We start from the raw sequence: 26,386 nt of genomic DNA, 5'->3' as shown, positions 1-26,386 counted from the left end.
AGGATTCTGATGGCCTGGTTCCTAGTCAGGTTCCGGATGAAATTGTCTCGGGCCATAGTCAGTTTGACGAGTTGAGACAGTCACTGCATGATGCCAGTGGACTGGACACCTCTCCGGAGGTGGAGTTTTGTAGGCCTGAGCCTGGCTCTCATGCTGATTCCTCGTACCGGCGCCTTATGGCTAGGGTTTCTGAGTACTTGGGATGGTCTGCTCCCCCAGGGGAGTTTGTGCAGGATGATCTGACAGACATCCTTGATGTTGGTCCCCCAACTGACCCGGTTCTGCCGTTCCATATGGCTTTACAGAGAAGGGTGGCGGCGGCTTGGACTGCTCCGGAGAGTCTCCCGGCGGTGGGCAGATCCTTGTCGCGAAAATACCGTCCAGCCAGTGGCGACCCCTGCTACTTGACCAGGCACCCCACTCCGGAGAGTTTGGTGTTGCAGGCGGCCACGGCCCCGGCGAAGCAGGCGTCGTACCCTACCATCCCTCCTGATAGGGACGACAAACGTTTTGATGGCTGGGCGAAGAAAGTGTTTTCTTCTGGTGGTATGGCGCTTCAGGCGGCCAACTCCATTTGTGCCTTGTCACGTTTCACGCACACTCTGTGGAACTGTGTTGCGTTAGCGGCTGAACATGTTCCCGAAGGGGACGAACGGGATGCTTTCCTTGCTATGGTCCAGGATGGTAAGGATGCCATGTGTGAGTCCGTTCAGTCGGGTTTGGACTTAGCTGAATGCGTCAGTAGGTCCATGGCGGCGAGCACCGTGATACGCAGGTTTGCGTGGTTGCGGAAGTCGGGGTTTGCTCCTGATGTGCAGTCCTGGCTCCTCAACATGCCCTTTGACAGTGAACACCTTTTTGGCAGCAAGGCTGACGAGAGCCTTGAGAGGTTGCAGACCTCAAAAGCTGCAGCGAAGTCGTTGGGCGCTGCAGTTCGCCAACCTCCGCCTTTTCGTCCTAGGGGACAGCAGTGGAGGGGTGGTTCCTTTCGCTATTACTCATCCTTCAGTAAAGCGAGAGGAGCTGGCAGTCAAAGAGGCCAACGCAGGGGTACCAGAGGTGGACGACAGGGTACCCGTGGTGCCAAGGCCGCTCGGGCAGTTGCCTCTTTGCCCTCAGGTAACGCCGCAGCCGCTCCCACTCTGTCGTGAGGCCATGTCCCATGGTTCGCCGGTTGGGGGAAGGCTGGCGCAGCATCTTGTAGAGTGGCAAGCCATTACTTCAGATGTGTGGGTTCTGGAGATCATAACCCACGGCTACTGTCTTCCTTTTCGGCACAGGCCTCGCGACAATCCACCGGGGAACCTCTCTTTGCAGAGTCCGGATCCGCTCCTTGCGCAGGAAATTCAAGCCCTGCTGGAGAAAGGCGCCATAGAACTGGTGCCTGTAGCGGAGAGGAACAAGGGATGGTATTCCCCTTATTTTTTGATTTCGAAGAAAGACTGGGGATTGAGACCCATCATGGACTTGCGCGGTTTGAACAAACTCCTCAGGAAGGACAAGTTCAAGATGGTTACTCTCTCTCAAGTCCTCCAGGCCCTTCAGCTTCAGGACTGGTTGGTGTCACTCGACCTCAAGGATGCTTACTTCCATGTGCCGATCCATCCCAAGCACAAGAAGTACCTGAGGTTCGCGGTTGGCGACTCGCACTTTCAGTTTCGGGTCCTGCCGTTCGGATTGACCTCCGCCCCGAGGGTTTTCACCAAGCTCATGGTGGTGGTGGCAGCGCATCTCAGGCAAGGGGGGATTCACGTCTACCCCTACCTGGACGATTGGTTGATCAGGGGGAGCTCTCCCGAGCAAGTCCTGGATCATCTATCGGTCACCTGTCGCTCCCTTCACAGGCTGGGCTTCTCCCTCAATTTAAAGGACTCCCATTTGACGCCAACGCAGCGGCTCCAGTACATCGGAGCAGTGCTCCGACACTTCCCTGGGGCAGTGTTTTCCTCCCCAGGTGAGGGCTCTTCACATTCAGCAGATGGTGCACAAGTTTCAGCATGCCCAGACGCTCCCAGCGTTCGAGTTCTTGAGGTTGCTCGGCCTCATGGCATCCTGCATTCTTCTGGTGCCAGAGGCTCGCCTGCGGATGAGATCTTTGCAGTGGGCACTCAAGACGCAATGGTCGCTGTCCTCCGGCAGGATGTCAGACTCGATTCAGGTGCCGTCCTCGGTCGCCCGGGACCTTCTGTGGTGGGCCGTCGAAGGCAACTTGATGAAGGGGGCTCCATTTTGGCTTCCCTGGCCGGAGGTGACGATCGTGACGGATGCATCCCTCACGGGATGGGGAGCTCATGCCAACGGGCTGACAGTCAGCGGTCGTTGGTCTCCGTCGGAGTCCAGACTCCATATCAATCTGTTGGAGCTGAGGGCCGTCGGGCTAGCCCTGAAGGCTTTTCTGCCGTCTGTGCGAGGGAAGAATGTCCTGATCCTGACGGACAACACAGTGGCCATGCACTACCTCAACAAAAAGGGGGGGGCAGGGTCACTTCCTCTGTGCAGGGAGGCGATGCAGCTCGAGTTCTGGGCCATCCAGCAGGAAGTTTCGATCTCGGCAGTTCATCTGGCCGGAGCCGAAAACGTGACGGCGGACGCTCTGAGCAGGCAGAGCGCGATCTCTCACGAGTGGGAGTTGGCTCAGGAGATTCTCCTGGAGATCTTCGCCCTTTGGGGGACCCCTCAAGTGGATCTCTTCGCCTCCAGTGTCAACCGGAAGTGCGAAAGGTTTTGCTCGCGGGAATTTCCTCCAAAAGGAGCCTTAGGAGACGCGTTCGTGGTGGAGTGGTCATTCCCGCTGCTGTACGCGTTTCCTCCAGTCCCCGTCATCCCGCAAGTGCTGCGGAGGTTACGGAAGTTCGGTTCCCGGATGATCCTCATTGCCCCGGCGTGGGCTCGGAGGACGTGGTACCCGGACCTTCTCGACTTATCCATCTGCCCTCCACGTCGTCTTCCCTACCGAGACGATCTGCTCTCACGGGAGGGGGGTCAGGTTCTCCATCCAGAGGTCAGAGCCTTCAACCTTCACGCTTGGCTTCTGAAAGGTTGAGGTATAAGGATTGGGACCTCCCTGAGGACGTGATGGAGGTGTTGCTTTCGGCCCGAAGGCCAGCAACAAAGTCTCTGTACCGTTGCCGTTAGCGTAAGTTCTGCGACTGGTGCAGAGTTCAGAATGTGGATCCTTTTGGATGTGACATCCCCATGGTTCTGTCCTTTTTACTTTCTTTGGCCCACAGGGGCTTGCAAGTGAGTACCGTTAAGGGTTACCTGGCGGCGCTGTCCATCTAAATCCCTTTGATTTCACAGTTCCTGAAAGGGCTCACTAATGTGTTCCCTCCGTCACCTTTCCTGGTGCCCGGTTGGGATTTGAACCTTGTTCTTAAGTTTCTTATGGGTGCTCCGTTTGAGCCTTTACATTCTTGCCCTTTGAGGCTGTTAACTCTGAAAACTGTGTTTTTAGTTGCGGTTACTTCTGCTCGCAGAGTGAGTGAGTTACAGGCACTTTCAGTTAAGCCTCCCTTCACTGTATTTCACAAGGACAGGGTTGTCCTTAGAGTTCGTCCTTCTTTTCTTCCGAAGGTAGTGACGGAATTTCATTTGGCCCAGAAGGTTGTTCTTCCGGCATTCTATCCTCCTCCGCATCCTGGTAAGGAAGAGGAGAGGCTCCATAGGCTTGATCCTAGGAGAGCTTTAAGCTTTTATGTTTCACGCATGTCCCGGGTCAGAGTGGATGATCAACTCTTTATTGGTTACGCTGGAAAGCGTTTGGGGCAAGCTGTGACGAAACAGACTTTGTCTCGCTGGATTATTTTGGCCATCTCGGAGTGCTACCGCTTGGCGGGTAAGGACCCACCGGCTGGCTTGCGGGCCCATTCTACCAGGGGTATGGCTGCGTCTACTGCCCTGCAGAGGGGTGTTCCTATTCGCAACATCTGTGATGCAGCCACCTGGGCTTCAGTACATACATTTGTACGTCACTATTCCCTCGATTCCATCCGAGCACAGGACCTGACCTTTGGCAAGGCGGTCCTTTGCTCTGCTATTTGATTGGCTATTCTACATTTTGATTCTAAATTCTTTCCCTCCTCCTTGCTTTAGTACTGCTTTGGGAGTCTGTCATAGATATGGAATACGTCGGAGGACCCAATCCCCTCGAAGAACAAGTTACTTTCTTACCTGGTAACGTTCTTTCGATGGGATGGTCCGACGACGTATTCCATATCGCTCCCGCCCTGCCTTCCCCGCTGCAGAATTTCTTTTGCGATTGCAGCTTACGTTCCGCAAGGCTTTGTGTCTGACTGGCAGTTGACTTATGTCACACGTTCTGGGGGAAAAAACTACAACTGAGGCTATGGGCGTCGTGCGTCCTACTTATCACATCGGATGACGTCGGACGTCGGAGGAGGTCCTCGACGACGGCGCATCGACGTCATCGACGCAGACGCCGAAAAAAGTTTCCGAAGCAGCACAGCTGTGGTGATTACATGTCATAGATATGGAATACGTCGTCGGACCATCCCATCGAAAGAACGTTACCAGGTAAGAAAGTAACTTGTTCTTCTGATGATTGTACCTGCTTAGATTCACATGCGCCCACCCTTCCTCCCCTCTTGGAGTAGAAGAAACGTACACCTCTCTCTCTCGGTGGTCATAAGGCTCCCTGACGGCAGAAAAAACACAATCGGAGGGACCTCGATGCGTGAGGGCTTTTGGGTACACTACACGTCACGTTGGGGATAGTGTTAAAGCCACGCCCATGTCGACGTCCCCCTTCAAATACCCTGCGATTACCACTAGATGTCGGATTATATGCACAGCATTTGAATCTAAGCAGATACAATCATCAGAAATGCTATTACGGTAAGTAATGCATGGCACCCTGGTCGAGTTAAATTGTAGGGAGCCCTTTTCTCGTGTGACAGCTGGAGTATCGGGTGGGGGTAATTGAGGAGGCAGGCAATAATTGTGCGAGGGGTTGGGGGAGCGCCAGGATTGGGGTCCGGAGCCAGAGAGCAGTGTGCCCTTTCTATGAGGAATCGCGCAGAGAATTGTGCCTCCGGGAACAACGCGTGTAGCATGTCCTCAGCGTCTCTATGGGGATATTCAGTGGTATCTCCGATACACCCACTATCCTGATGTTATTGCAGAGCGATCACGATTCTAGGTCATCACATTTTACTCGTACAGTTTTCAGCTCCTTTTTTAATCTGTTCCATGTCCTTTCCGTGTGTGGTAACGTATCTTCTAGGTCTCCAACCCGGTGTTCAGCCTGCGTGATGCATCCACTCTCCTCCTCGAGTTTTGCTTTAAGTGAGTTCACTGTTGAGCCAATATCATCTAGTTTGGCATTCACCGCTGCAAAGCCCCTAATGGGAGTAGTCGGATAGGAGGGAGGTAAGATCAAGGTGGGTTGCTGCGGAAGGCTTGGGAGGGTTTAAAGTTCCACATCAATGCATTGGCTTGTCTGTGTATAGAAGATCAGACTGTTCAGACCAACGAGTCGATTGAACCACATGGTCGATGGAGAGCCAGATAAGTCAGAGGAGCAGACGGGAGCAGTTGAATAATTGCATGTTCAAAAGGGGAAGGGTTGATGCCAGAAGTTGGCAGGGGGACAGTGGTGAGGAACGTGTTCATATGAACTCCATACCACCACCAGGTCTGGGAGAGTTGTAGAAGGTAGCAGTGTCATTGTGGACCGTCACTAGTCTAGCAGAATTACAATGGTATATGCAGCTTTCTGTGATGGCAAGCAGTGGAAATTTAGGTTCAGAAGAATCCAGAAATCAGCTATTTAGGAAGACCTTTTGTAGCAGGATTGTAGATTCCAGAGGTGAAGTGAGAGTGGTACGAGGTGGGAGAGAGGAGCAGGAGAAGGTATTATACGGTAGGTGAGGGGGATTATTGATCTTGGAGATTCTGGGAGAATGGGTGCGTGAGGTTGGGAGGGTCAAGGGGGGGAGAGTAGAGTGTAGGGGAGCGGGAGAATTGGGGCTGAAATCTGAGAGATGGGGAGAATTCAGTACAAGGATGAATGGAGGAAAGTCAAGGTGCAAGATAACCTATCATATCAAGATGGAGGTTAGAAGAAATGGGCAAGGGAAGGAAGGGGGGGGAGAGGGACACACACATACTTGCATGTGCAAGGACTCTAACCCTAGGCCTTTTCCAACATTGACCCTTGCTAATATTGGCTCTTGGCTGCAGATGTCTGGGGGAGACTCAATAACCAGAGGGCCAGTGTGTCACATGACCATCGGGGAGCTAAGCAGAGTGCTTCCGATAGCTTACGAAGTTGAAGGTAGGTTCCTGTGTGGTGTAGGCACAGGGAGCTTCGCTATTCAGGCAGGACATTTAGGTGGTACACAGGATCCTGTGGTAATGCAGGATGTGGCAAAAATTCTAAATGAAAGTCCTGTACAGTAGTGCGTACGGTAAACAAAGATCTACCTCCAGACAAGTGGTAACAATTGTACATAATTTTAAATGGACACCATTATCATGGTGTCCTGAGTCTTAATCCTGGAAAGAGAACCTCTGGTCAGCAGCGTGTACATTCTTCCTACCACTGGAATGTTCGCCTCGCCAGACCCCCTCGAGAGTTTACTTTGAACAGGATAGCCTTCACTTTGGGATTTAACTGATCCATCGCTTCTCTACCGGGTATATCCAGGTTGCGCAAAAGGGTTCCCCTCCTGACGTTGTCCAGAGTCTCTAGTAGACTGGAATCCAACCTGCGGAAACTTTCCATTGTTATTATTTTTGAAGTCCCCAGACAGAAGGGAAGCTTCAACCACAGTTGTCTGCCATTCAGGGGCATTAATCCTCTCCAATGTGTTGCACAAATACGGCTCCACTTTCAAAACTCGCACTGCCACTGCGTCTAGTTTTGACGCGATAGCCTGCCCTGTCAACTTAGTGTTGATACTCTTGATAATTATATCCATATGAAATGCATTCAAAGGTTCCAAAAGTGCTTGTTTGACTCTTGTTTATCCCAGCTCCTCAGGCCAGCCCTCTCGCATGTGATCCATATGGCTCTTCTTTGAAGATGCACTAATTGGGTTAAAGAAATCAACCTTGATGCACATCTGTCTCCCCTAGGAACCAAGATGGGGCTGTAGATGCTCAGCCTGGGAAAAGGGGCAACACAACTCATGTGACACAGGGAATGTGCTTCAACATCCGAGTATCCCTAGCTGATATTGGGATTGCTGGACTTGCCTCATTCTACAAGTGACACCTCTGCAAAAAAGGGGGATGACTGCCACCATTGTCGGAGATCAGTAAACATGAGTCAGCTGTCACTCAGGCCAGGCTGACCTCCCTGAGCCAGGTCGGGGTTCATGTCATCCCAATTGTACAGCAGATCTCCTACTTGCAGTCTCCACCAGCATACCCCTTGACCCTCACGGTACTGCCCTGCCATGGCCACTGTTGGCAGCAGATCAACATTGCAAGCAGGAGTGGACTGCCTGCAGATACCCAAAGCAGCTTGTTCTGCTTGGAGGCAGTAATTCGGCTCCCAATTATTCTGGCACACTTGCTACCACATCTGCCCATCAAAAGGCATTCGATCAACCTGCAAGACCTAAAGCGCGGAGATGATCACCGGAGCTCTGAAAAATCTTGAGCCACTGTTTGTCCCCCACCCGCCACACACATCCCGGTAGGTGTAAAGAAATGTTTCTAAGCCGACGACAGTTTGATAGACACAGCTCCTCACTTCATCTGCTTTTATTGCGCACCTCATTGGGATTTTGCTTTCTTTTCCAGTGATCCACACTGGCGTACAGCCCCTGCCTTAGTGCCTCTTTTAATTCGTTTTTGTCAGAGACATGGTCAACTATCCAGCAGCTAGGTCCCCAGCATGTCCTCACTTTAAAGCTCCCTTGGTCTGTTGCCACCTTTTTACTTCATTTAGAGCATTTTCTATCTGCAGACTTTTGGATGCTAGCTTTGATCTCTCCTCGTTTTAACAATCAACCAACATCACATACCATTGCTTATGAGAGAAATGGGGACCAGTTAAACGCTGAGACTAATCAGCGTTTGGTCCTTTGACATGTTTCCCCTTTTAACCCTCTCTATGATGGCTCATGTTTTGCAGTTGTCTCCATTGGTTGATATTCTGGGTCTGATGTGCTTCAGCTGCTGTCTTTAAACGTTTCTTTTTATGGTCACCACCAGTGTCTTCCCTGCATTTGCCTACCATAAGGCCAAATCCCCAAGCAAAGGGCCGCAACATTATTACACCAATGAGCGCTTTCTCGTCTTTTATTGAAGAATTTGTAAGCCAAACTTTCATCACATATATGTGAAGTTGATTTCTCCAGCATGGGGTCTGGCATGGATTCACATGCTCATGAATATTCCCCGTCGTCAGGCTGGGAATCCTCGGTAAAGAAAAAATCAGATCTGTCTTTCGTAGTAGTAACCAATCACTGATCTCTGCGTCATACTGACCACAGCCAATGACTGCCATCTCCCTAAGCCCCGCCTCTGGCAGCCATCTTCAGATTTTTACCGCACGTTCAAGTGTTGGGAGTCCTCGTGCTTAGCTCTCGTGCTTTTACTGCGTGCTTCGCGCTTTTTCAGGTGAATTTTCACATTTTTTTCAGTTAATCGAGCCTCAAGCTCCACCGTTTCTACTCCCGTTAACGGGTACCCGTTGCAGGATCTTCCTACGCCCCTCAAGGGTGAAGATTTCGTCGAATCAACCTCTTGGAGGATTCCAGAAGATTTGCGGCCTACTTCGAGATGGCCCAGGACGCGAGTTCGTCACCCGGACCCAAGCTGTTAGCTGCTCTGGATGCGGGCTGCAGAATGTGTTTGAGGACGAACATTCGCGATGCCTCTACTGTCTTCATAGGGACAAGACTCATGTAGAGAAGGACTGCCAGTTCTGCAAGAACTTGTCGGAGCGGACCATGAGGGACCGTCTATCTCGTCTCGCCCAGCTGGTTGGAGAAGGGCTCAACGGGTGAGAAGAAGAAGAAAGGGTCCAAGCGGGCTTCTAAGTCCTGTGCGGGCGCCCCGGCGACGGGGGCCCAACACCAGGCCAAGCGCCGTGAGTCCGCTGGCTCCGGGAGCGCCGAAAGGTCGGGCTCTTCGGTCGCCAGGCAGGGGGCACCTTCCCCGGCACCGTCAACCACGAGCCAGCGCTCCGGTTCGGGGAAGAGGAAGTCCGAGACCCCGGGTAAGCTTCGGGAGAAGCCCCGTCCGATCTCGGGAGAGGGGGAGCGAGGCGTCGCCCCTCCCCCTAAGGAGAAGGCCCAGGACGCACCTAAGGTGGTGAAGGCCCCTACCCAATAGGCAAAGGCCTCTATCGAGGCGATCGCGGCGACTCGGGCCAAGCCGGCAGAGACCCCGCCAGCGGGGACTGCCTCCGGGACTACAGTTTCCCTGCCGCCAAGGAGGGAATCCTCTTTGCAGCCCATCGTCATGGCCCCCATGATGGAACAGGGGGGGGGGGCACGGTAGCCTCCTCGAGCTCGGAGTCAGCCTCGGAGGGGGAACTGACCGAGGTCGCAAGGAATCTCGAAGTACAATTCGAGAAGGTTCGGTCCCGCAAGGAAGATCCTCGGGAGATAACCGAGGAAGATGACGATGGCGAGGAAGAGCAGCCTTCCTTTCCGGCGCAGCCGGAACCTAGGCCTCAGGATAGCTCGGCGGCCATTTTGTTTGCGATCCAGTCCTTATGCTCTGAGATAAGGACGAGATTACCACGGCCCAGGCCGGAGGACCCGCAACCTGGCCCGTCGGGAAGTCCTCAGAACAAACGACGGAGGACCCAACCCTCTCCTCCGCTCGCCCCCGTAAGGCCTGCAGTTCCCTCCTCATCCTCCCACGAGTTGGGAGATGACGATGCGGTTGTCTCGACGACGGGTTCTGAGGGCCACGACGACGGAACGGGTCTTCCGTCGCACGGGCATCTCCGCCCGACGAGATTGGCTCATTCCACGCCATGATCGCCAGGGCGTCCGAATTGTTCCAGCTGTGCCCGGAGGAACAGAAAAAGGAAGGTTTCCTCTATCAGTGCCGGGAGGCCAAGAGGAAGACTGTCATCACGGTGCCTCTAATCGATGACATCTGCGAGGAGGGCCCGTCGGTACTCAAGAACCCCTCCACGGCACCAGCCAAACGGGACCGGTACGAGAAGAAGTACCGGGTCCCCGAGACCGCTCCCCTGTGCCTCAGGGCCCAGCCAACGCCAGACTCGGTTGTCTCGGCGGCGGCGAAGAAGAAAGCGGCGGGGTCAGGAGCCTCAACGTCGAATTCCCCTCTGGACGGCGAGGGAAAGAAGTTGGACGCCATGGGGCGACGGGTCATTTCGTCGGGGGCGACGGGTCATTTCGTCGGCGGCGACGACGATCAAAGCGGCCAACGCCTGGCGATCGTGGCCCGTTACGACAGGGAGCTCTGGTTTAAGCTGGCACCCATATTGGACTTCCTACCGGACGACAAGAGGTCCGAGGCCCTGGAAATACTTCAAGAAGGCGAGGTGGCGTCGGACCACGTCATAATGGTGGCAACCGATATTGCCGATACCTGGTTCCGCCAGCTGGGCAACGGAGTTTGCCTACGACGACGGGGTTGGCTCCGGGCGACCGACTTCTGTCAGGACGTCCAGACCAGGGTGTTGGACATGCCGTTCGACGGCAGAAACTTTGAGAAGGCGGTGGACGATTCCCTCCAAGCCATAAAGACGGACACGGAGACGGCCCGCGCCCTAGGAGCCCTTCAGCAACAACGGCCCTTTCGGAGCTCCGGAGGCAGACAGGGGGCCTCCAAGGGATACAGCGGTGGCTCGTCGTCCTACTGCCAGGCGGCACGCTCCTCGTCTCAGGAGGCCTACAGGGGTCGCGGCAAGCAGGGAGCGCCTCGCCGCTGTCGGCAAGGTGGCCAGGGCGGCAAGGCCACCACCTCCAAGCAGGACTGAACCGGCCTTGGCCTCGGGCCCCCACCGAAGCACCCCGGTGGGAGGCCGGCTGACGAAAGTTCATCGGCGTGTGGAAGTCCACCTCCACCGATCATTGGGTGCTGGATACCCTGGCAAGAGGACACTATCGAATTCCTGAAGAAGTGCCCTCACATTCCACCTGTGGCCAGGAAGGAAAATCACGTCCCGCAACTGCTGTTGGAAGTACGGGCGATGCTCAGGAAAGGCGCCATCGAGCCCGTCCCGAAGAGGCTCCGCGGTTCCGGGGTGTACTCAAGGTACTTCCTCGTCAGGAAGAAGACGGGCGGCTGGCGCCCCATCCTGGACCTTCGTCGTTTGAACAAATACATCAGGTCACAAAAGTTCAGGATGGTCACCCTCCAGCACGTGCTGGGACAGCTGGAGGAAGGCGACTTTCTATCGTCGCTGGACCTGGAGGATGCATACTTCCACGTTCCCATCCTCGGAAGTCACCGAAAGTTCCTCAGGTTCGTCGTCCAGGGACGCCACTACCAATTCAGAGCACTGCCGTTCGGATTGAAGTCGGCCCCCAGGGTCTTTTCCAAGTGCCTAGCACCTGTGGCGGCGCGGCTGCGCCTGCAGGGGATTCACGTCTACCCCTACCTGGACGACTGGCTCATCCGCTCAAGGACGAGGGAACTCGCCGTCGAACACACTGCGAGGACCGTCCAGCTACTCACAGACCTGGGATTCGCCATAAATTACCCAAAGTCCCACCTGGTGCCGTCGCAGGTGGCCCTGTTTCTGGGAGCGAAGCTCGATACAGTGAGGCGCCTGGCGGCACCGTCGGAAGAACGGACGAAGACCATTCTGGGCAAAGTGCAGCGCCTGCTAGCCACGGACGTGGCCAGGGTGAGGTCCATCAAGTCCCTCCTGGGGATGATGTCCTCTTGCATCTACCTGGTGCGCCTATGCAGACTACGGGTGCGCCCTCTTCAAGAATTTCTCGAAGCCTGTTGGATGCAGGCGACGGGCACCTTCGAAGACAGGGTCCCCCTCAACGAGGTGTTCAGCGGGCGATTCAGTGGTGGGGCGTTCGAGCGCACCTCACGGCGGGCAAGGACTTTCAGATGCCGGCGTACCAGGAGACGGTGACGACGGACGCTTCCCTGGAAGGTTGGGGCGCCCACACCGGAGATCTCCACGCAAGAGGCCTCTGGCTCCCGGAGGAGAAGCTCCTGCACATCAACATCCTGGAACTCCGAGCCGTGTTCTGGGCTCTCAAATCGTTCCTCCCGTCGCTCAAGGGCAAGGTGGTGCGGATCTTCACGGACAACACCACGACAATGTTTTACATACGGAAGCAGGGAGGTACCAGATCCCCCAGCCCTATCCAAGGAGGCACAGGATCTGTGGCACTGGGCGGTCGCCCAGGGGATGTTCCTGGTTCCCTTCCACCTGGCAGGAGAAAGAAACACCATCGCCGAGTCGCTCAGCAGGGAGCTGCGCGCGTGTCACGAGTGGGAGCTGCGCCAGGATCAGGTGGATCAACTCTTCCGACGATGGGGCAAACCCCAAATCGACCTGTTCGCAACAGCGACGAACTCAAAGTGCCAGAGGTTCGCCAGCAGGTTTCCCCAGCCGAGAAGCATGGGTGATGCGTTCTCGTTCCCCTGGGACGGCCTATACCTGTATGCGTTCCCTCCGTTGCCGTTGCTGCTTCGACTCATCAACCAGCTCAAGAGGTCCCGGTGCAGGATGATCCTCGTCGCATCGGCGTGGCCGAGGCAGATCTCGTTCCCGGACCTTCTGGACTTGTCAACGTCCCCATCCATCAAGCTGTCGTCGGACGCGGATCTTCTCTCCAGAGAAGGAGGCGCCATCTTCCACCACGACCCGGCGTCGCTGAACCTGCAGGCTTGGCTCCTGCAGCGCTAGAGTTTGGAGGGTACGATATACTGGCCGACTGCAGAGAGGTTCTTGCAAAGGCCAGGGCGTCCTCGACTCTCAAATGCTACGGTCACAAGTGGAAGAGGTTCTCTATCTGGTGCCGAGCACAGAAGATCAACCCCCTACGGATTACGGCCCCTCAGGTGCTGCCGTACTTGCTATCGCTGGCAAAGGCTGGGCTAGCCCATGCCTCCATTAAGATTCATCTGGCGGCGATCTCCAGATATACCAGAACCACAGGACGGACGTCCCTGTGGTCCCATCGACTGGTGAAAGAGTTTATGAAAGGACTGTTCCGGTCGTTCCCGCCGGTGAAGGCCCCGGCCCCGGCGTGGGAACTTAACGTGGTGCTGACTAGGCTCATGGGGCCTACATTCGAGCCGATGCACTCCGCACCGATGAAGTTTGTGTCGTGGAAGACTGCATTCCTGGTGGCCATTACCTCCGCACGACGAGTGGGAGAGATCCAGGCCCTATCCTGCAAAGCACTGTACTTGACTTTCCATGCCTCGAGGGTGGTGCTTAGGACGCACCCCTCCTTTATGCCCAAGGTGCCGTCAGACTTTCATCTTAACGAGCCCCTGGTGTTACCTGTTTTCTTCCCGTCTCCTTCGTCGCTGGCCGAGAGGACTTTGCACTCGCTGGATGTGGTTAGAGCGCTGAAGTTCTACGTGGACCGCATGAAGAGTTTTCGGAGGACATCACAGCTGTTGGTGAACTTTGGACCTGTGAATCAAGGGAAGGCTCTCTCGAAGTCTTCTATTTCCAGGTGGCTCTCCGGCTGCATCATGCACAGCCACCGGTTGGCTAACCGACCGCTGCCAGGCCGCCCGAGAGCCCATTCGACCAGAGCGATCGCTACTACTACGGCGTTCCTATCTGGTGTGCCCCTGCTGGACATCTGCAGGGCTGCTACGTGGAGGTCGACGCACACCTTCACGAGATTCTACTGCGTCGATCGGGATTCCAGGGAGGAGTCCAGGGTCGGCCAAGCAGTGCTGCGCAACCTGTTCGCTTAAGGTGAGCCTGGTGAGGAGGTAAGAGATGCTTAATGTGGAGTTGTTGTATTGCTTAATGTTGAGCCTATGCCACCTCCCGTGGTTGTGCATGTGTGTACTGCTATGTATTCTTATATTCATGAGCATGTGAATCCATGCCAGACCCCATGCTGGAGAAGGAACAAGTTACTTACCTGTAACTGTTTTCTCCAGCATGGGTCTGGCATGGATTCGCATGCGAACCCTCCCGCCTACCCCTCTGCGGCTCTTCACTTGGTCATACTGCCACTTCACGTGCTACCAAATCTGAAGATGGCTGCCAGAGGCGGGGCTTAGGGAGATGGCAGTCATTGGCTGTGGTCAGTATGACGCAGAGATCAGTGATTGGTTACTACTACGAAAGACAGATCAGAAACGAAACTGATACTGATTTTTTCTTTACCGAGGATTCCCAGCCTGACGACGGGGAATATTCATGAGCATGTGAATCCATGCCAGACCCATGCTGGAGAACAACAGTTACAGGTAAGTAACGTGTTCCTTATACCATGCACCACTACCACCCAAGGGCAGTCTCCAGGCGCTCACATGGCTCTGCAAGAGAGGAGGGCTGGGTGTATTGGTGGGGATAGGATGATGGGATGGGTTCAGACCAGGAGGAACTGAGGTCTGTTTTGCATGTGGAAGTTGGTTCGGGGGGGGGGGGGCCCTGTGTGTTGTAACTGTATGGGTGGGACTCGGCGCCTCTGATGTGTGCTAGTGTTTGTGTTGGTGTGTGTCATGTGATGTTAGGGTCAATTGCGGTTGTGCATGCTGGTTAATTGTATCTATAAGAGGTCCAGGGTCGTGGATGGCTGTTAGTATATGACTATCTATTGTGATGGTTCTTAAATGTGTAGTTGATGGATTTATGGATTATGTTCCGGGGAGTTCCCTCTAGGTTTGCTTCCAGACTCTCCGAGATGGTAGGGTGTGAACAGTAGATTGATAATTGGTGTGTTTATGTGTAGTGTGGCTAGCCCCTAGTCAAGTGTGGTGGTTATGTTGGAGGAGCAGGAAGTGGGTTAGTAAATTGGTCGGTTTGGTGAAACCTTTGGTGTGGTTGCCGCTTGATGGTATCCACCAATGATATGATATTTATAACGCACCTATACACAAGTGTTTCGAGGCGCGATGTTCTTAGTTGCGGTTTGTCGGCCCATCACGCCGCCTCTGTCAGGGGGCTGCCTTCCCTGTGGGTTATGGTGGTAGGTGGGTTGTTGTACCTAGTGTGTTCCCGGTTACTCGTCTAGGTTAGTCATGGCCGTTTGCTGTGGACCTGATGTCCGTTTGGTTATCGAAAGGGTGTGCATCAGGAATTATAAAGATAGAGGGGGAGGTCCTCGGCGAGGCGGCCCTGGTTATGGGTGGACCGGTTAGGTCGTCCCTAGTTGTGGTGGGCAGGTTAGCTTGGGCTTTAATGGTAGGTTAGCTTGGGCTTTAATGGTTTACCTGTCTGAGTTTACTTGGTGCATAATAACGCATGGTGTTATCCCTAAATCTGTCAGTTGGTTGGGCGGCCTTCTCTTCGTTGATCACTCCAGTTCTTTGGCATAGTTGTGGAGGCAGGTGGGGGGTGGTGAAGCGATGTAGCCCTCTCAGATAATGCTGCCGTTAACTGTGACTGCATCCCTTAGTGTATTTCTTTTGGTCTGCAATGTTATTGCTGCCGATGTTCCTTCACGGTTCTCATTGTCTTTTGAGTAGTTTCCTGAGGGTGAGGTGGTATTGTGTGGGTCTAATTTCTTTGGGCATGGTGTTCCAGAGGTTAGCAATTGCACTTGAGAACACTGTTCCTCAGGCATAAAAAGGTCCCCTATAAAAAGAGTAAAAGACTAGATGAGAGGGGGAAAAGATTCCCACTCGCCATCACAAAGTCCCCCAAAAAGTCCTGGGGTTAACACAGGTCAGGAAGATTCATCACTGACCTAACACTGACTAACTCCTAAAGTTACTAGGGGAGGGGGATTCTTTTCATCCCTTAGGTGTTTTTATTTTGCGAAATCCGCAAGCTCCTCCTTATGTGGAGTGCTGAGGGGGGACGTATCCCTTTTCTCGCCTCTCCGGAAACTTTGTGTTACTTTGACGGGTCGACCTCGGGCTGGTGGCAGTGTACTTTTTGCAAAGATTTTTGTGGACATATCGCAGGCTGTCTTCGCAGCTGTCATAGGGGACACAAGCGACATCATTTGCCCAAAATGGTTGTCTTACTTTAAGCCCTGAACAAGATGACTTGTGCTTTCTGGGTCGTCCTCCTACCTATCTGGGTGGCAGAGGATTCCCTTGTCCCTTTGTCTTTGCTGGGATTCCCTTGGAAAGCCCATGAAGGTTCTCTGAGTGACTGCCAGGACAGGAAGTGGGGGAGGTGACATGCTCCCCTGTCCTTTATGCTGCAGCGTGCCTGACCTGAAACCAGTTCAGACAGGGGGGCTGGCTGTCCCATTTGGACAGCCAACCACAAGTGTGAATGGTGCATGGGACATGATTGATGGACTGGAGCAGTGTTCTTGGATACATTCCAAGGCCCTGGAGCTGTCCACCACTGTATGTAGTATACTCACCTGGCTATGTACTCTCTGACAACTAGCACGAAACTTCAAACTCTTGGGTAAATTCCATAGTAGATGCAAAATAGTGGTCATGGTATTTTAGCAAGTATATGTCTACTTTGGTGAACTCCTCAAAAGTAAAATAATGCTCTCTCCTTTAACCAGCTGATCATTGCTTCTTTTCCTTTTGCTAAATGGCTTAACTCCTGTAGGGATCTACGGTGTTGGCAAAGCGGCAGAACACCCACCTGCTTTCGTGATTCTTAGCCATACGCCCATGGGTGCTACGCAGACTATTGCTTGGGTTGGCAAAGGGATTGTCTATGACACCGGCGGCCTCAGCATCAAGGGAAAGGTAATGATACCTACATGCCTCATATCTTGGGTTTTGGGCTTTGTGTAAGTGTCTACAAATGTCGCACCATATTACCCAGTTGGCAGTTTTAATCAGTTTTGTGAAGATTTGGAATGTGGGGTTAGAAAATAGTGGTTGATGAAAATTTTTCATCTTGGATTAACACTACCTCAGTGATTTGTTTTCCCATGCAAACTTCCATTGTATATTGGCAGTAATGGGCATCTGCTGCCATTTGTCCAAATCCATGGCCTTGCATTCTAACCCCTGTCCCTACCAACCCTTCATTTTCCCACCCTCTTTCTTGTTCTTCCCGAATACCATATCCCACTCCGTTCTTCCTCTCCCTGTGATTTAAGACTAGGTTGTTTTACTCTGCTGCTTTTGTAAAGGTAGGACACTTTTCTTTCTCTGCGTTTTTCAATATGACTATGAATGTGAGAGGTGCAAAGAGGATGAGAGAAGTATAGTGATAGCCATACCTTAATGTGGTGCCAGAGAGAACATCTATATGTTTATGCTGTATCAAGTTATCTATTTTATATGGTATTCTATATTTGAAAAAATTCTCTAATTTTGGCCCATAATACTTTAGACTATGGTTTTAGGAATTTGAGGGTACAAATCACATTGATCTGCATCTCCCCCACCTCCAACCCCACGACTCACAAATCAGTACGAGCATATACAGACTGTGCCCTGCGAGTGTGTCTGGCAGTGAAAGGGTTAATGTGTTATTTAAAAGCGGATTCCCTCACAGGCTACACCCACGTAAAATAGCAGCATTTTGAATATTAACAATGTGCAAGCAATTTCTTTCATACATAATACGTTACGAATCGGAGATTTCTTTCTGTAAAGTGTTTGGCGCATGGATTGTGCTTTTCCTCAGCCTATAACAAGAGTTCATTAAATCATGTAAGTTATATTTGGATTGAAAATAAATTCTGAAGTCCAAACAAACCGATTTGAAACAAAAATTACATACTGCTGTAGGCATTCCACTTTTTAATTTATATTGTTTACTTCACTGATGCCTCATTGTTGCATAGTAATTGGCGTGATAGTAGTAAGAGAAAAGATTAGTCCGTCATATATGAATCCTTTACAGAATAATATAAATTATGAGGTTCCTTAAATTCATTCTTCAAATTCATTATAGCATCCATAGCACTCGTGGCAAGACTTTGTTTTGTGGATTCCAAAGGATGGTGGTCAAGACGCAAGACATTGAAGAAATCCTGCTATTTGTGTCATTTTCCTGTTAAAGCTAGACTTTGTTGAGTGTTACTTTTTATGTTCCAAGCAATATTAGAAATAATGGCAATATTCTCCCTATACAAATAACGTGTCATGATTGGTAATTGAAAGTCAGTGCTCGAGCGCAGCAACAGATATACATTGTGTTGTGATAATCTTAGGTGTACAACTATCTGATTCTTTATTGGGACCAACGTTTTGTATGCTTATGAGTGTATCCAGTTTTCTCTATTGTGTAATGCACGTTCTCAGTTGCACAATACCAACAATTCTGATATTGATGCTGCAATGTTAATTCTTTTACTTGAAACATGTTATCAGTTTCCAAATGTAGGTTTTTAGATTTGGAATCTGAGCCTATCACTGTGCCAGCATGTCAATAGATGTAAAAGTGTGTCCCTCTATTATTGATATCATGAAAGGGAACCCACAGGAGGGAGGCTTTAGTTTATATTTTACTGTAAAGAATGTTTCTGATTAAAATTAAAATACCTGCCAAAAATAGTTAATTGATGTATTCTTTTAACTTGAAATTAAGGTCTGCAGCACTGAGGAATCTCCACCTTGCTTGACCCATAAATAATTGCACAAAGTCCTAGACCCTCCTTAAATAGTCACATGCGATTTAATAAAACTTTAGTGAATATTTGTTGTGCTATTTGCATATGTTGCTCTCAGGCCACTGGCTCGGAATAAGACTTGGTGCTAACAAGTTATTTTGGATTGTTCATGCAGCTTGTGGGTAAAGTAGTGGCATGGTTAGTTTAGTCGGTCTATGCCTTACTTTGTTTTCTCCATCTAGGTCCTATGCCTAGGGCATATGTTTGTAGGGTACTAATACAATGCTGCTGATGTCTGTGTCGATAAAGTGATCATAGAATTGAGGGTACCGTTCAGTTTATTTGTTGCTGCTCTGTGTTACTTCAAGCATACAACTGGAGCTGTGACTCAAGCTTTCCTTGGTGCCCGTTTCAGTAGCCATATTGGTAAAAAATAATGTAACTATAGCATTACATTTTTGCCACCCTTCTGAACTTTAATCACAGAATCTAGTGATGGGCGAGTAGGTTTCCTTCCCTGTACTGTGATCCGCATGAATGTCTATATGCCTTGATTAATTTTCCTTGTCTAGTCTGTCAGCTCCTCTCTCTCATCTGTCAGCCCACATGCTAATGTGTGTGTTCCTCCACATGCTCACAGAGTACACCTGTCAAAATACAATTTTAGCTACTTCAAGTAAAACCATATTTTGCCAGGTCAGATGGTGAGACAACTGTTAACATAAGTGATGTTGGAATTAAGAAGTCTAGCTTGTCGTTCAGTAATCCTAGGTTACAATACCCATTATCTTTTCTAGACTACGATGCCTGGCATGAAACGGGATTGTGGTGGAGCAGCTGCTGTCCTAGGGGCCTTCAGGGCTGCAGTGAAACAAGTGAGTTGCACCAACGGACTGGTGGTCTTTGGCTTCTGTATAATTGCTCTCTGGCAGCATGACTGCGGAACTCATTTAGTGAGGTTAACGAAAAGCGCATGCAAAGTGTCTTTGCCTTCTTCCCATTAGGAAGTTCTCCCATTTATCAGCATGTCTTTTAGAACTGTGCATGCATTCTGTGCTTATCATATCTTTTCGAATACAATTTGCATCTGTTGTCCCTGCTGTTGTGCGATGCGTTTTTAAAGAAGGGGATTTACTGACATTAACAGTTTAATATGCTCTAAATTAGTCCAACATGATCATCTGTTTTATTTATTCACTAACGGTTTTTGGAGCAGGGAATTTGCAGTGCTATTTAAATATTTCTTTCGTATTAAGAGACTGGTATGGGATGGGAGAAATGTGAATTATTTGTTCTGCATTACGGCTCTAAATCCTTGTTTCTGCATGGTATGCCTGCACACCCAAAAAGAGCACAGACAAGACTGTGTTTGATACATTAAAAAAAACACACTTTGTTTTGTCTATTAGCTTGGTATAACCGACTTATTGAACCATAATCAGTGACTATAGTTAAATCTGACACAAAATGCATCAAAAAGAGAACTTTGCCATGCTCCTGTGCTTTCAGGTTGCATTGTGTGGCCTTCATTTTTGGTCATGTTCAGTGCTAAGAGGTCTTGTTGGGAATCGTACAAAAATGTCAACCTGGGAATTGCAACGGACGAAAATGCCGACTTACCACCTTTACACCACATATATATGTAGGGGGTAATGGGATATTATAGAAATATGGCGGGGTCGCGGGGGAGGTGGGTCTCCCCCTGCATATCTTTGTGGTGTAAAGGGTATTTAAATCGCAATTACATGTGGTTGCAGTGATCACATAGCTCCGTCTTGGTGTAGTGGTTGTAAGGTGAACCTCCAGACAACCAACTGATGAAAACAATCCTCTAAGGAAAAGAGCTTGGTGCACATCTTTGCAAGGAAAACAAGGTTTATTTTGTATGCGCAAAGGAAACTCTGGTCGAAACTGTCTCAGTGGAACTGCTCGACCACACTGCTAGAACCAATAATGGCCCTTCATGCAAATACAACGATACGAATAAGGGTGAATCGGCAAGGCGATTTGTCTGAAATAGTAAAAACGGACAAGGGTGTTAAACAGGGCTGCCCTTTGGCAGCAGAGCTGTTTAAGCTAATTATATCGTATTTGCCCTTGTGGCTCGACACTATGCACCGTTTTTCCCCCAAGATAAGGCCAATAAAATGCCTTGTCTATGCCGGCAATCTAGTCTTGATTGACTGCATCCAGACAGGCCTGCAACGATTATTGAAAAATTTGCACGAATATCTGAAAGAACATGATTTGGAAATAAATACAGGAAACACGAAGATCATGAGCATTGGTCCATTGTGTAACAAAAAAGACAAACATTTTTGATGGACAATTTCAAATGAAGCCTTAAGTACTGTGACTTCAATAAAATACCTTGGCTTAACGACTCAATTTGCACATCCCCATGGACCAAAGACCTGACTAACCGAATGGCTATGTTCGGTCTTCAAGGTGTCAAAATATATAGACTGTTCCCATAATCGCCCCAGTTATGACCTTTTATCTTTTGAAGGTCGTACCGACAATTGTTTTTGGAGCTGAAGCAGGATGGAATGTAGATGAGAATCTTTGGCAAAGATTGGAGGGTGGCTTTTGGCGAAGAGTCTTAAGGTTGCCCCAAAACATTTCAATGACGGCTTTGAGACAAGAACTGGTCATCAATTCCTTGTACATGACGACTCTATGGAAATCCTTAGCTGCATTGTGAAAAATGCACCTAGGTGCCAAAAATTTATCAAATCTTTGCAACTGGAAAGGAGGGATTGCAATCCAAATTATTACAAATCTGGAAAAGAAAGTTCGATGTCATCTTGGAAGCGGCCAGCATAAGCAAATCTGATCTGCTCGACCGTCTTCAAAAAGCAAAAAAAACTTGATTTGGGATTGGATCATTAAGTTTGAAAAACGTGGAAAACTTAAATTTGCTCTTCCTTAAGGAGTAGGCGAAATTAAGTTAAATGACCAACCAAAGTATTTGCTGCACTGCCCATCGCGATATTACAGGGATCAATTTCTAAGATTTAGATTAAATGTTCTTCAAACAAAGGAAATGCTTTGGTTAAAACAGAAAAAAGAAACAACTGACAATCCATGTCGATTCTGTGGTACTAAAATTGAGTCCCTAAAGTATCTATTAACAACATTACAGAAACCATCAGCCAGCGTAACCTTCACCTTGACAGATACAAACCGCTAAATGACGACATGGAAGCATGGTGGTCCTATGTCATCTCAGGTAGTAACATCAAGCTATCCTGTGGTGTAATTGATTACTTGGACATGATTTTGGGGGCTGTGCAGTAGGCAGACTGTAGGTTTGATAAACTTGTTTTATGGTGGAATGGTAAATTTTGTTGAATTGCATACATTTTAGATTTTGAGGATGTCTAATTTACTTTGACAAAATTAAGACGAAGGAGACCTGGTTTAACAAATGTAACAAAGTTTAATATTTATTGAACTGAAGTTTGCAATAAAACATTTTTTTAAAAAAAGTGACAGGTTGTCGTAGAACCCAACTGCCACAGAGCTCGCTCTATGGGTTAGTTCAATGAATACAAGCAGTTAAATGGCGAATAATCGTCACTTGTGATGCAAACAGTATACAGTGTTATCCCACCAGCCTCATTGCCTAGCACCTATATACATTCTACCAGTCTCCTATAGTCCCTTGACCGATTGGCCACATCTAAAACTACCCCGGCCCTCTAACACGTGGTCTTCTACTCCCTTACCTTGGTTATCCTCTGATTGGCGGGTTATGTGATGCGTTGCCCTTCCCGCGGGCATGGTCACAAGGCGTGCACCTGCTTGTTAACATGTGCTCAGCGGATACTCGCAAGGTCAAATTGGCCCTTTATAATAGGCAAGCGCTTTTCTTGATCCCAGACAAAGGGTTCCCCAATCGTGCCTCGCCGTCGCAGCACAAAATTTGTTGGCCTAATTTTCGTGCTCCTCATAGTACAAATAGCAGGATGTTTCACTCATTGCTACCCACTTATCGGCTACCCCTCTTGGGCTTCTTGGAAACCACACTAATCCGCCATATTCTGAAGGATTTAGGGGTCTTGTTTGTGGGCATCTGGCAGTTGAAAAGGGACGGTCATTCTTCTGGGGGGTGCTAGGGTCCCAGATCTAGACCGGATCTTTGTCATCTCAAAACCTCTGCCTCACATAGGCTTGTCCTTCGGGGACGGGTGCAGCCCTTTCTGTGCGTGGCAATTCACTTCCCTTTTGGGTTTCGCAGGACTGCAACATGAGATGGTTGTAGTTTGTGTCTGGCCTGTTGACCTCTATGTTCAGTTTCCCTGCTGGAGTTTGGGATGGGGGAAGGGTTTCAGACCTTATTGCCATATCACGCTGCTGCTTTCACCATGGTCTGCAGCGGACTACGCATTGATTTAAATATAGCAGTACCTTAGTATTTCTCGTGTCGGGGACCATGCCTACATTTACATTGTTATACACTCTTCACCTATTATACTTGAATATCACTTGTGCCCTATACTGGCGCCTAGCTGCGTTTCCACGACTATTGGAAATTACTACATTTGTTGTTCCCAATTTGCGTGCCCCAACCCCATGCAGTCGCACACGTGCACTTCCTTGCGCACTATTGTATTCTCCTCAGTGTGAATCGTTTGAGAGAACATAAGACCTGAACGTGCATCCCCCCCATAGTTATTCGCTCATTTCTTTACCCAGTGTCTCAAGATATGCATTCCCACAACTGTGCCAACTTCCGTGTGTCAGCAAGACTTTATAGCAGTTGATGCGTGGTCCAGTGGCTTAGTTTCTGTCTTTGGGATCAGGAGATCATTGTTTAAGTCCTTGCTTCCCCACGTCAGCAAATTGTATGATCCTCTGTCGTTTGCGTTATTTCGATTATCTAATCTTTTTAGAGAAACTGAGGAAACAACCTACCGCAGAAGCTAATCGTAACTCCAACTCCTAGCAGACTGCACCACTCGATAAATCACTATATTTCAAGTGCTACATGCTGGTTTTTAGACTAATTAAAGTTCATTATACTTTGCGGTAAACGGGTGTACATAGCATATCATTGTATTTGTAAAACTAATCACTGTCCATATAAAAGGGAATTGCATACTAAACGTTTTTCCCCGACAATCCTAATATTTGCTGTACTACTATGCATATCTGGAAATTGCAGAAAAACATAACAGTGGGGCTTCAACACCGTCCCCTGTCCTCCTACCCCCCACACCGGGTTGCCGTCTTTGATCAACCCTCTGCAGTCCTCTCGCCGTCTTTCTGCATCATCATTTCAACATGTCCAGAATGCGGATTCTGTGTGGGCACCACTGCATCATATAGTCCCTTTGGAGGTATTCTATCGTCTCCCACCAGTCGGAAACAAATTTCTGGCAGGCTCCTTGTATGGTGTATGTGATTTTCTGCATCGCTACCAATGTCTATATTCTGTGGAGCCAGTCCAGGTTGGAAAGGTCTGTTTTCTGTTTCCATTTCTGGGCAATTGCAATCCAGGCTGCAGTGAGACACCCCATGAAGTTCCTCTTTTGTGTTTTTGTTAATGTCCTGTCCTTGGGATCCCACAGGCCACACATCCATACTTCCTCTCCTAGATCTTTAGTTCCCTTAAACACTTCTTGCATTTGCGAGTTTACCTCGGACCAGAAGTTTTGCAGTTGTGAGCATTCCCACCAGATATGTCTCCAGTTGCCTACTTCGTCACAGCCCCTCCAACATTTGTCTTGTACTGTGTTGTACATTTTGTGGAGTCTTTCAGGGGTATAATGCCATTGTATCATCATTTATGTCCAGGCTTCTCTTGTTTGGATCGCCCATGTCCATTTGGGGATTATATGCCATAAATATGTACACTGTGCCTTCGTGATATCTTTCCTTAGCGTAGTTTCCCATTTCCTCATTTAAAGCCATTTTCTTTCCTGTCTGGGCGTTTATGAATTTGTATAGTTGACATACATTTTTTTTTCTCCTGTCTGAGTCATGATGTATGTCTCGAATGGAGTCAGGTCTCTAGTTATTGCTAGCATTATTCTCAGGGAGGTGAGCCAGTGATGTAGTTGTTCATATTGATATCTGTCCTTTTCGATGAGTCCTAGCAAGTCCTGGCACTCGTGAAGGTTCTAGTCTGCCTGCCGTCGTACATGTCTGCCACTTTCGTGCAAATGAGGTCTGCCATTTCTGTAAAGCCCCTTTTTCGGTACGCGGGTTGAATTCTGGGTTCTCGTGTATGGGTATAAATGGGGCCGGATCTTTTGACAGGGTTCCATTATTGGTTGCCCAGTCCCAGATTTCCAAGGCTGTGCTCATAATTTCACTGATCCGGACATTCTGATGTCTGAACTCGGGTCTGGTCCATAGTAGGTGGCGCTTGCTTGTTCTTGCCACTGCTCTGTCCTGTGCTTCCCAGATGTTCTCGGAGATGTTCAGGGTCCATTCCTTCAGGATCCACATCTGGGCTGCCTCGTAGTACTTCCGAAAATGAGGGAGTGCCATACCTCATTTTGACCTTTGCGCCGTGAGAGTTTGGTTGGAGAGTCTGAGTTTTGTTTCGCCAGATGTATTTGGTTATTAATTTGGTAAGCGTCTTGAAGAATGAAGCAGGTCCACGGGTGGGGAGAGCTTGGAAGAAGTATAGTAGCCTGGGCAGTTTTGTCATTTTTATGACCGTTATTCTGCCCCACCATGTAATTGCTAGCGGGTTCCACCTAATCAGATCGTTTTTCACCTATTTTATTAGTTTCGTGTAGTTCCCTGCGTAGCAGTCTTTTTTATTTTGTTGGTTAGCGTGACTCCGAGATAATTGACCCCTTTTTCCTCAGTTTGAAGTTCTTCAGTTTTCTTATGTATTTCCTGCTTGTTTGCTGCCAACACCATTACCAACGATTTTTGCCTATTTATCTTCAGGCCTGAGATGGTTCCGTATTACTCTATTTCTTGTACTAGGAGCGGCAGTGATTTTATCGGTTCGAACAGGGTCATCATCATGTGATCTGCGTATGCTGCTGTTTTATGTGTCCATCCTCTCATTTCGATGCCCTTAATGTTGGTTGCCGCCCTGATCTTTGCCAACAGCGGTTCAAGACAAGTAAGATCTAATCTCTCTCCCTGGCTGTTCAACCAGTATCTGGCACTCCTTGCCCACCGCATCGCCACCCTCTGCCCCAACTTTCAGTGCTATGCGGACGATACCCAGCTCATTTTCAGGCTACCCTCGGCCTCCTCCTCTCCCTCCCTCATCTCTGACTGTCTGTCTGCTATCCAGGAATGGTGTGCTGCCAATGACCTCTGACTTAATGCTAGTAAGACTGAGATCCTACTCATCGGCACACCCACTCCCTCCTTCCCTGCAGCTCTCTGGCCGGCCTCTCTTGGCCCTCTTCCTGCTCCTACCTGCAAGGCAAAAAACCTCGGGGTCATCTTCGACTCCACACTCTCCTTCTCTCCTCATATATCTGACGTCTCTAATAAGTCACATTACCAGCTGCACCTCCTCAGAGGTATTCTTCCCTTCCTCTCCTTCCCCCAGAAGCTCACTGTCTCCCGAGCCCTGGTTCTCTCGAAGCTGGACTACTGTAACAGCCTCTATCTTAATCTGCCTGCCTCCACTCTCCGCCCTCTGCAACTCATCCAGAACAGAACTGCGAGACTTGTCCTTGGCCTCAAGCCCAGGGACCGTATCTCTCCAGGACTGAAATCTCTACACTGGCTCCCAGTGGCTGCGAGGATTAAGTTCAAAACCCTCTGCATTGTCCACAAGGCCTTCTGGGGGC

General features: G+C 49.8%; 1 protein-coding gene across 2 annotated transcripts in view; it reads left to right on the top strand.

The window, feature by feature from the left end:
- Window positions 1-26,386, top strand: part of NPEPL1 (aminopeptidase like 1) — a 215,229-nt gene that overhangs the window by 85,200 nt on the left and 103,643 nt on the right. For both annotated transcript variants that reach the window (XM_069651058.1, XM_069651059.1), the window contains exons 6-7: window positions 16,646-16,788; window positions 19,406-19,483. In XM_069651058.1, coding sequence (XP_069507159.1) covers window positions 16,646-16,788; window positions 19,406-19,483 — 221 coding nt within the window. The remainder of the gene's footprint in view (window positions 1-16,645; window positions 16,789-19,405; window positions 19,484-26,386) is intronic.

The sequence above is a fragment of the Ambystoma mexicanum genome, chromosome 3p (assembly GCF_040938575.1).
Source record: "Ambystoma mexicanum isolate Mex_15411 chromosome 3p, UKY_AmexF1_1, whole genome shotgun sequence".
Lineage (NCBI taxonomy): Eukaryota > Metazoa > Chordata > Amphibia > Caudata > Ambystomatidae > Ambystoma > Ambystoma mexicanum.
This window is presented reverse-complemented; position numbering and strand designations above follow the sequence as displayed.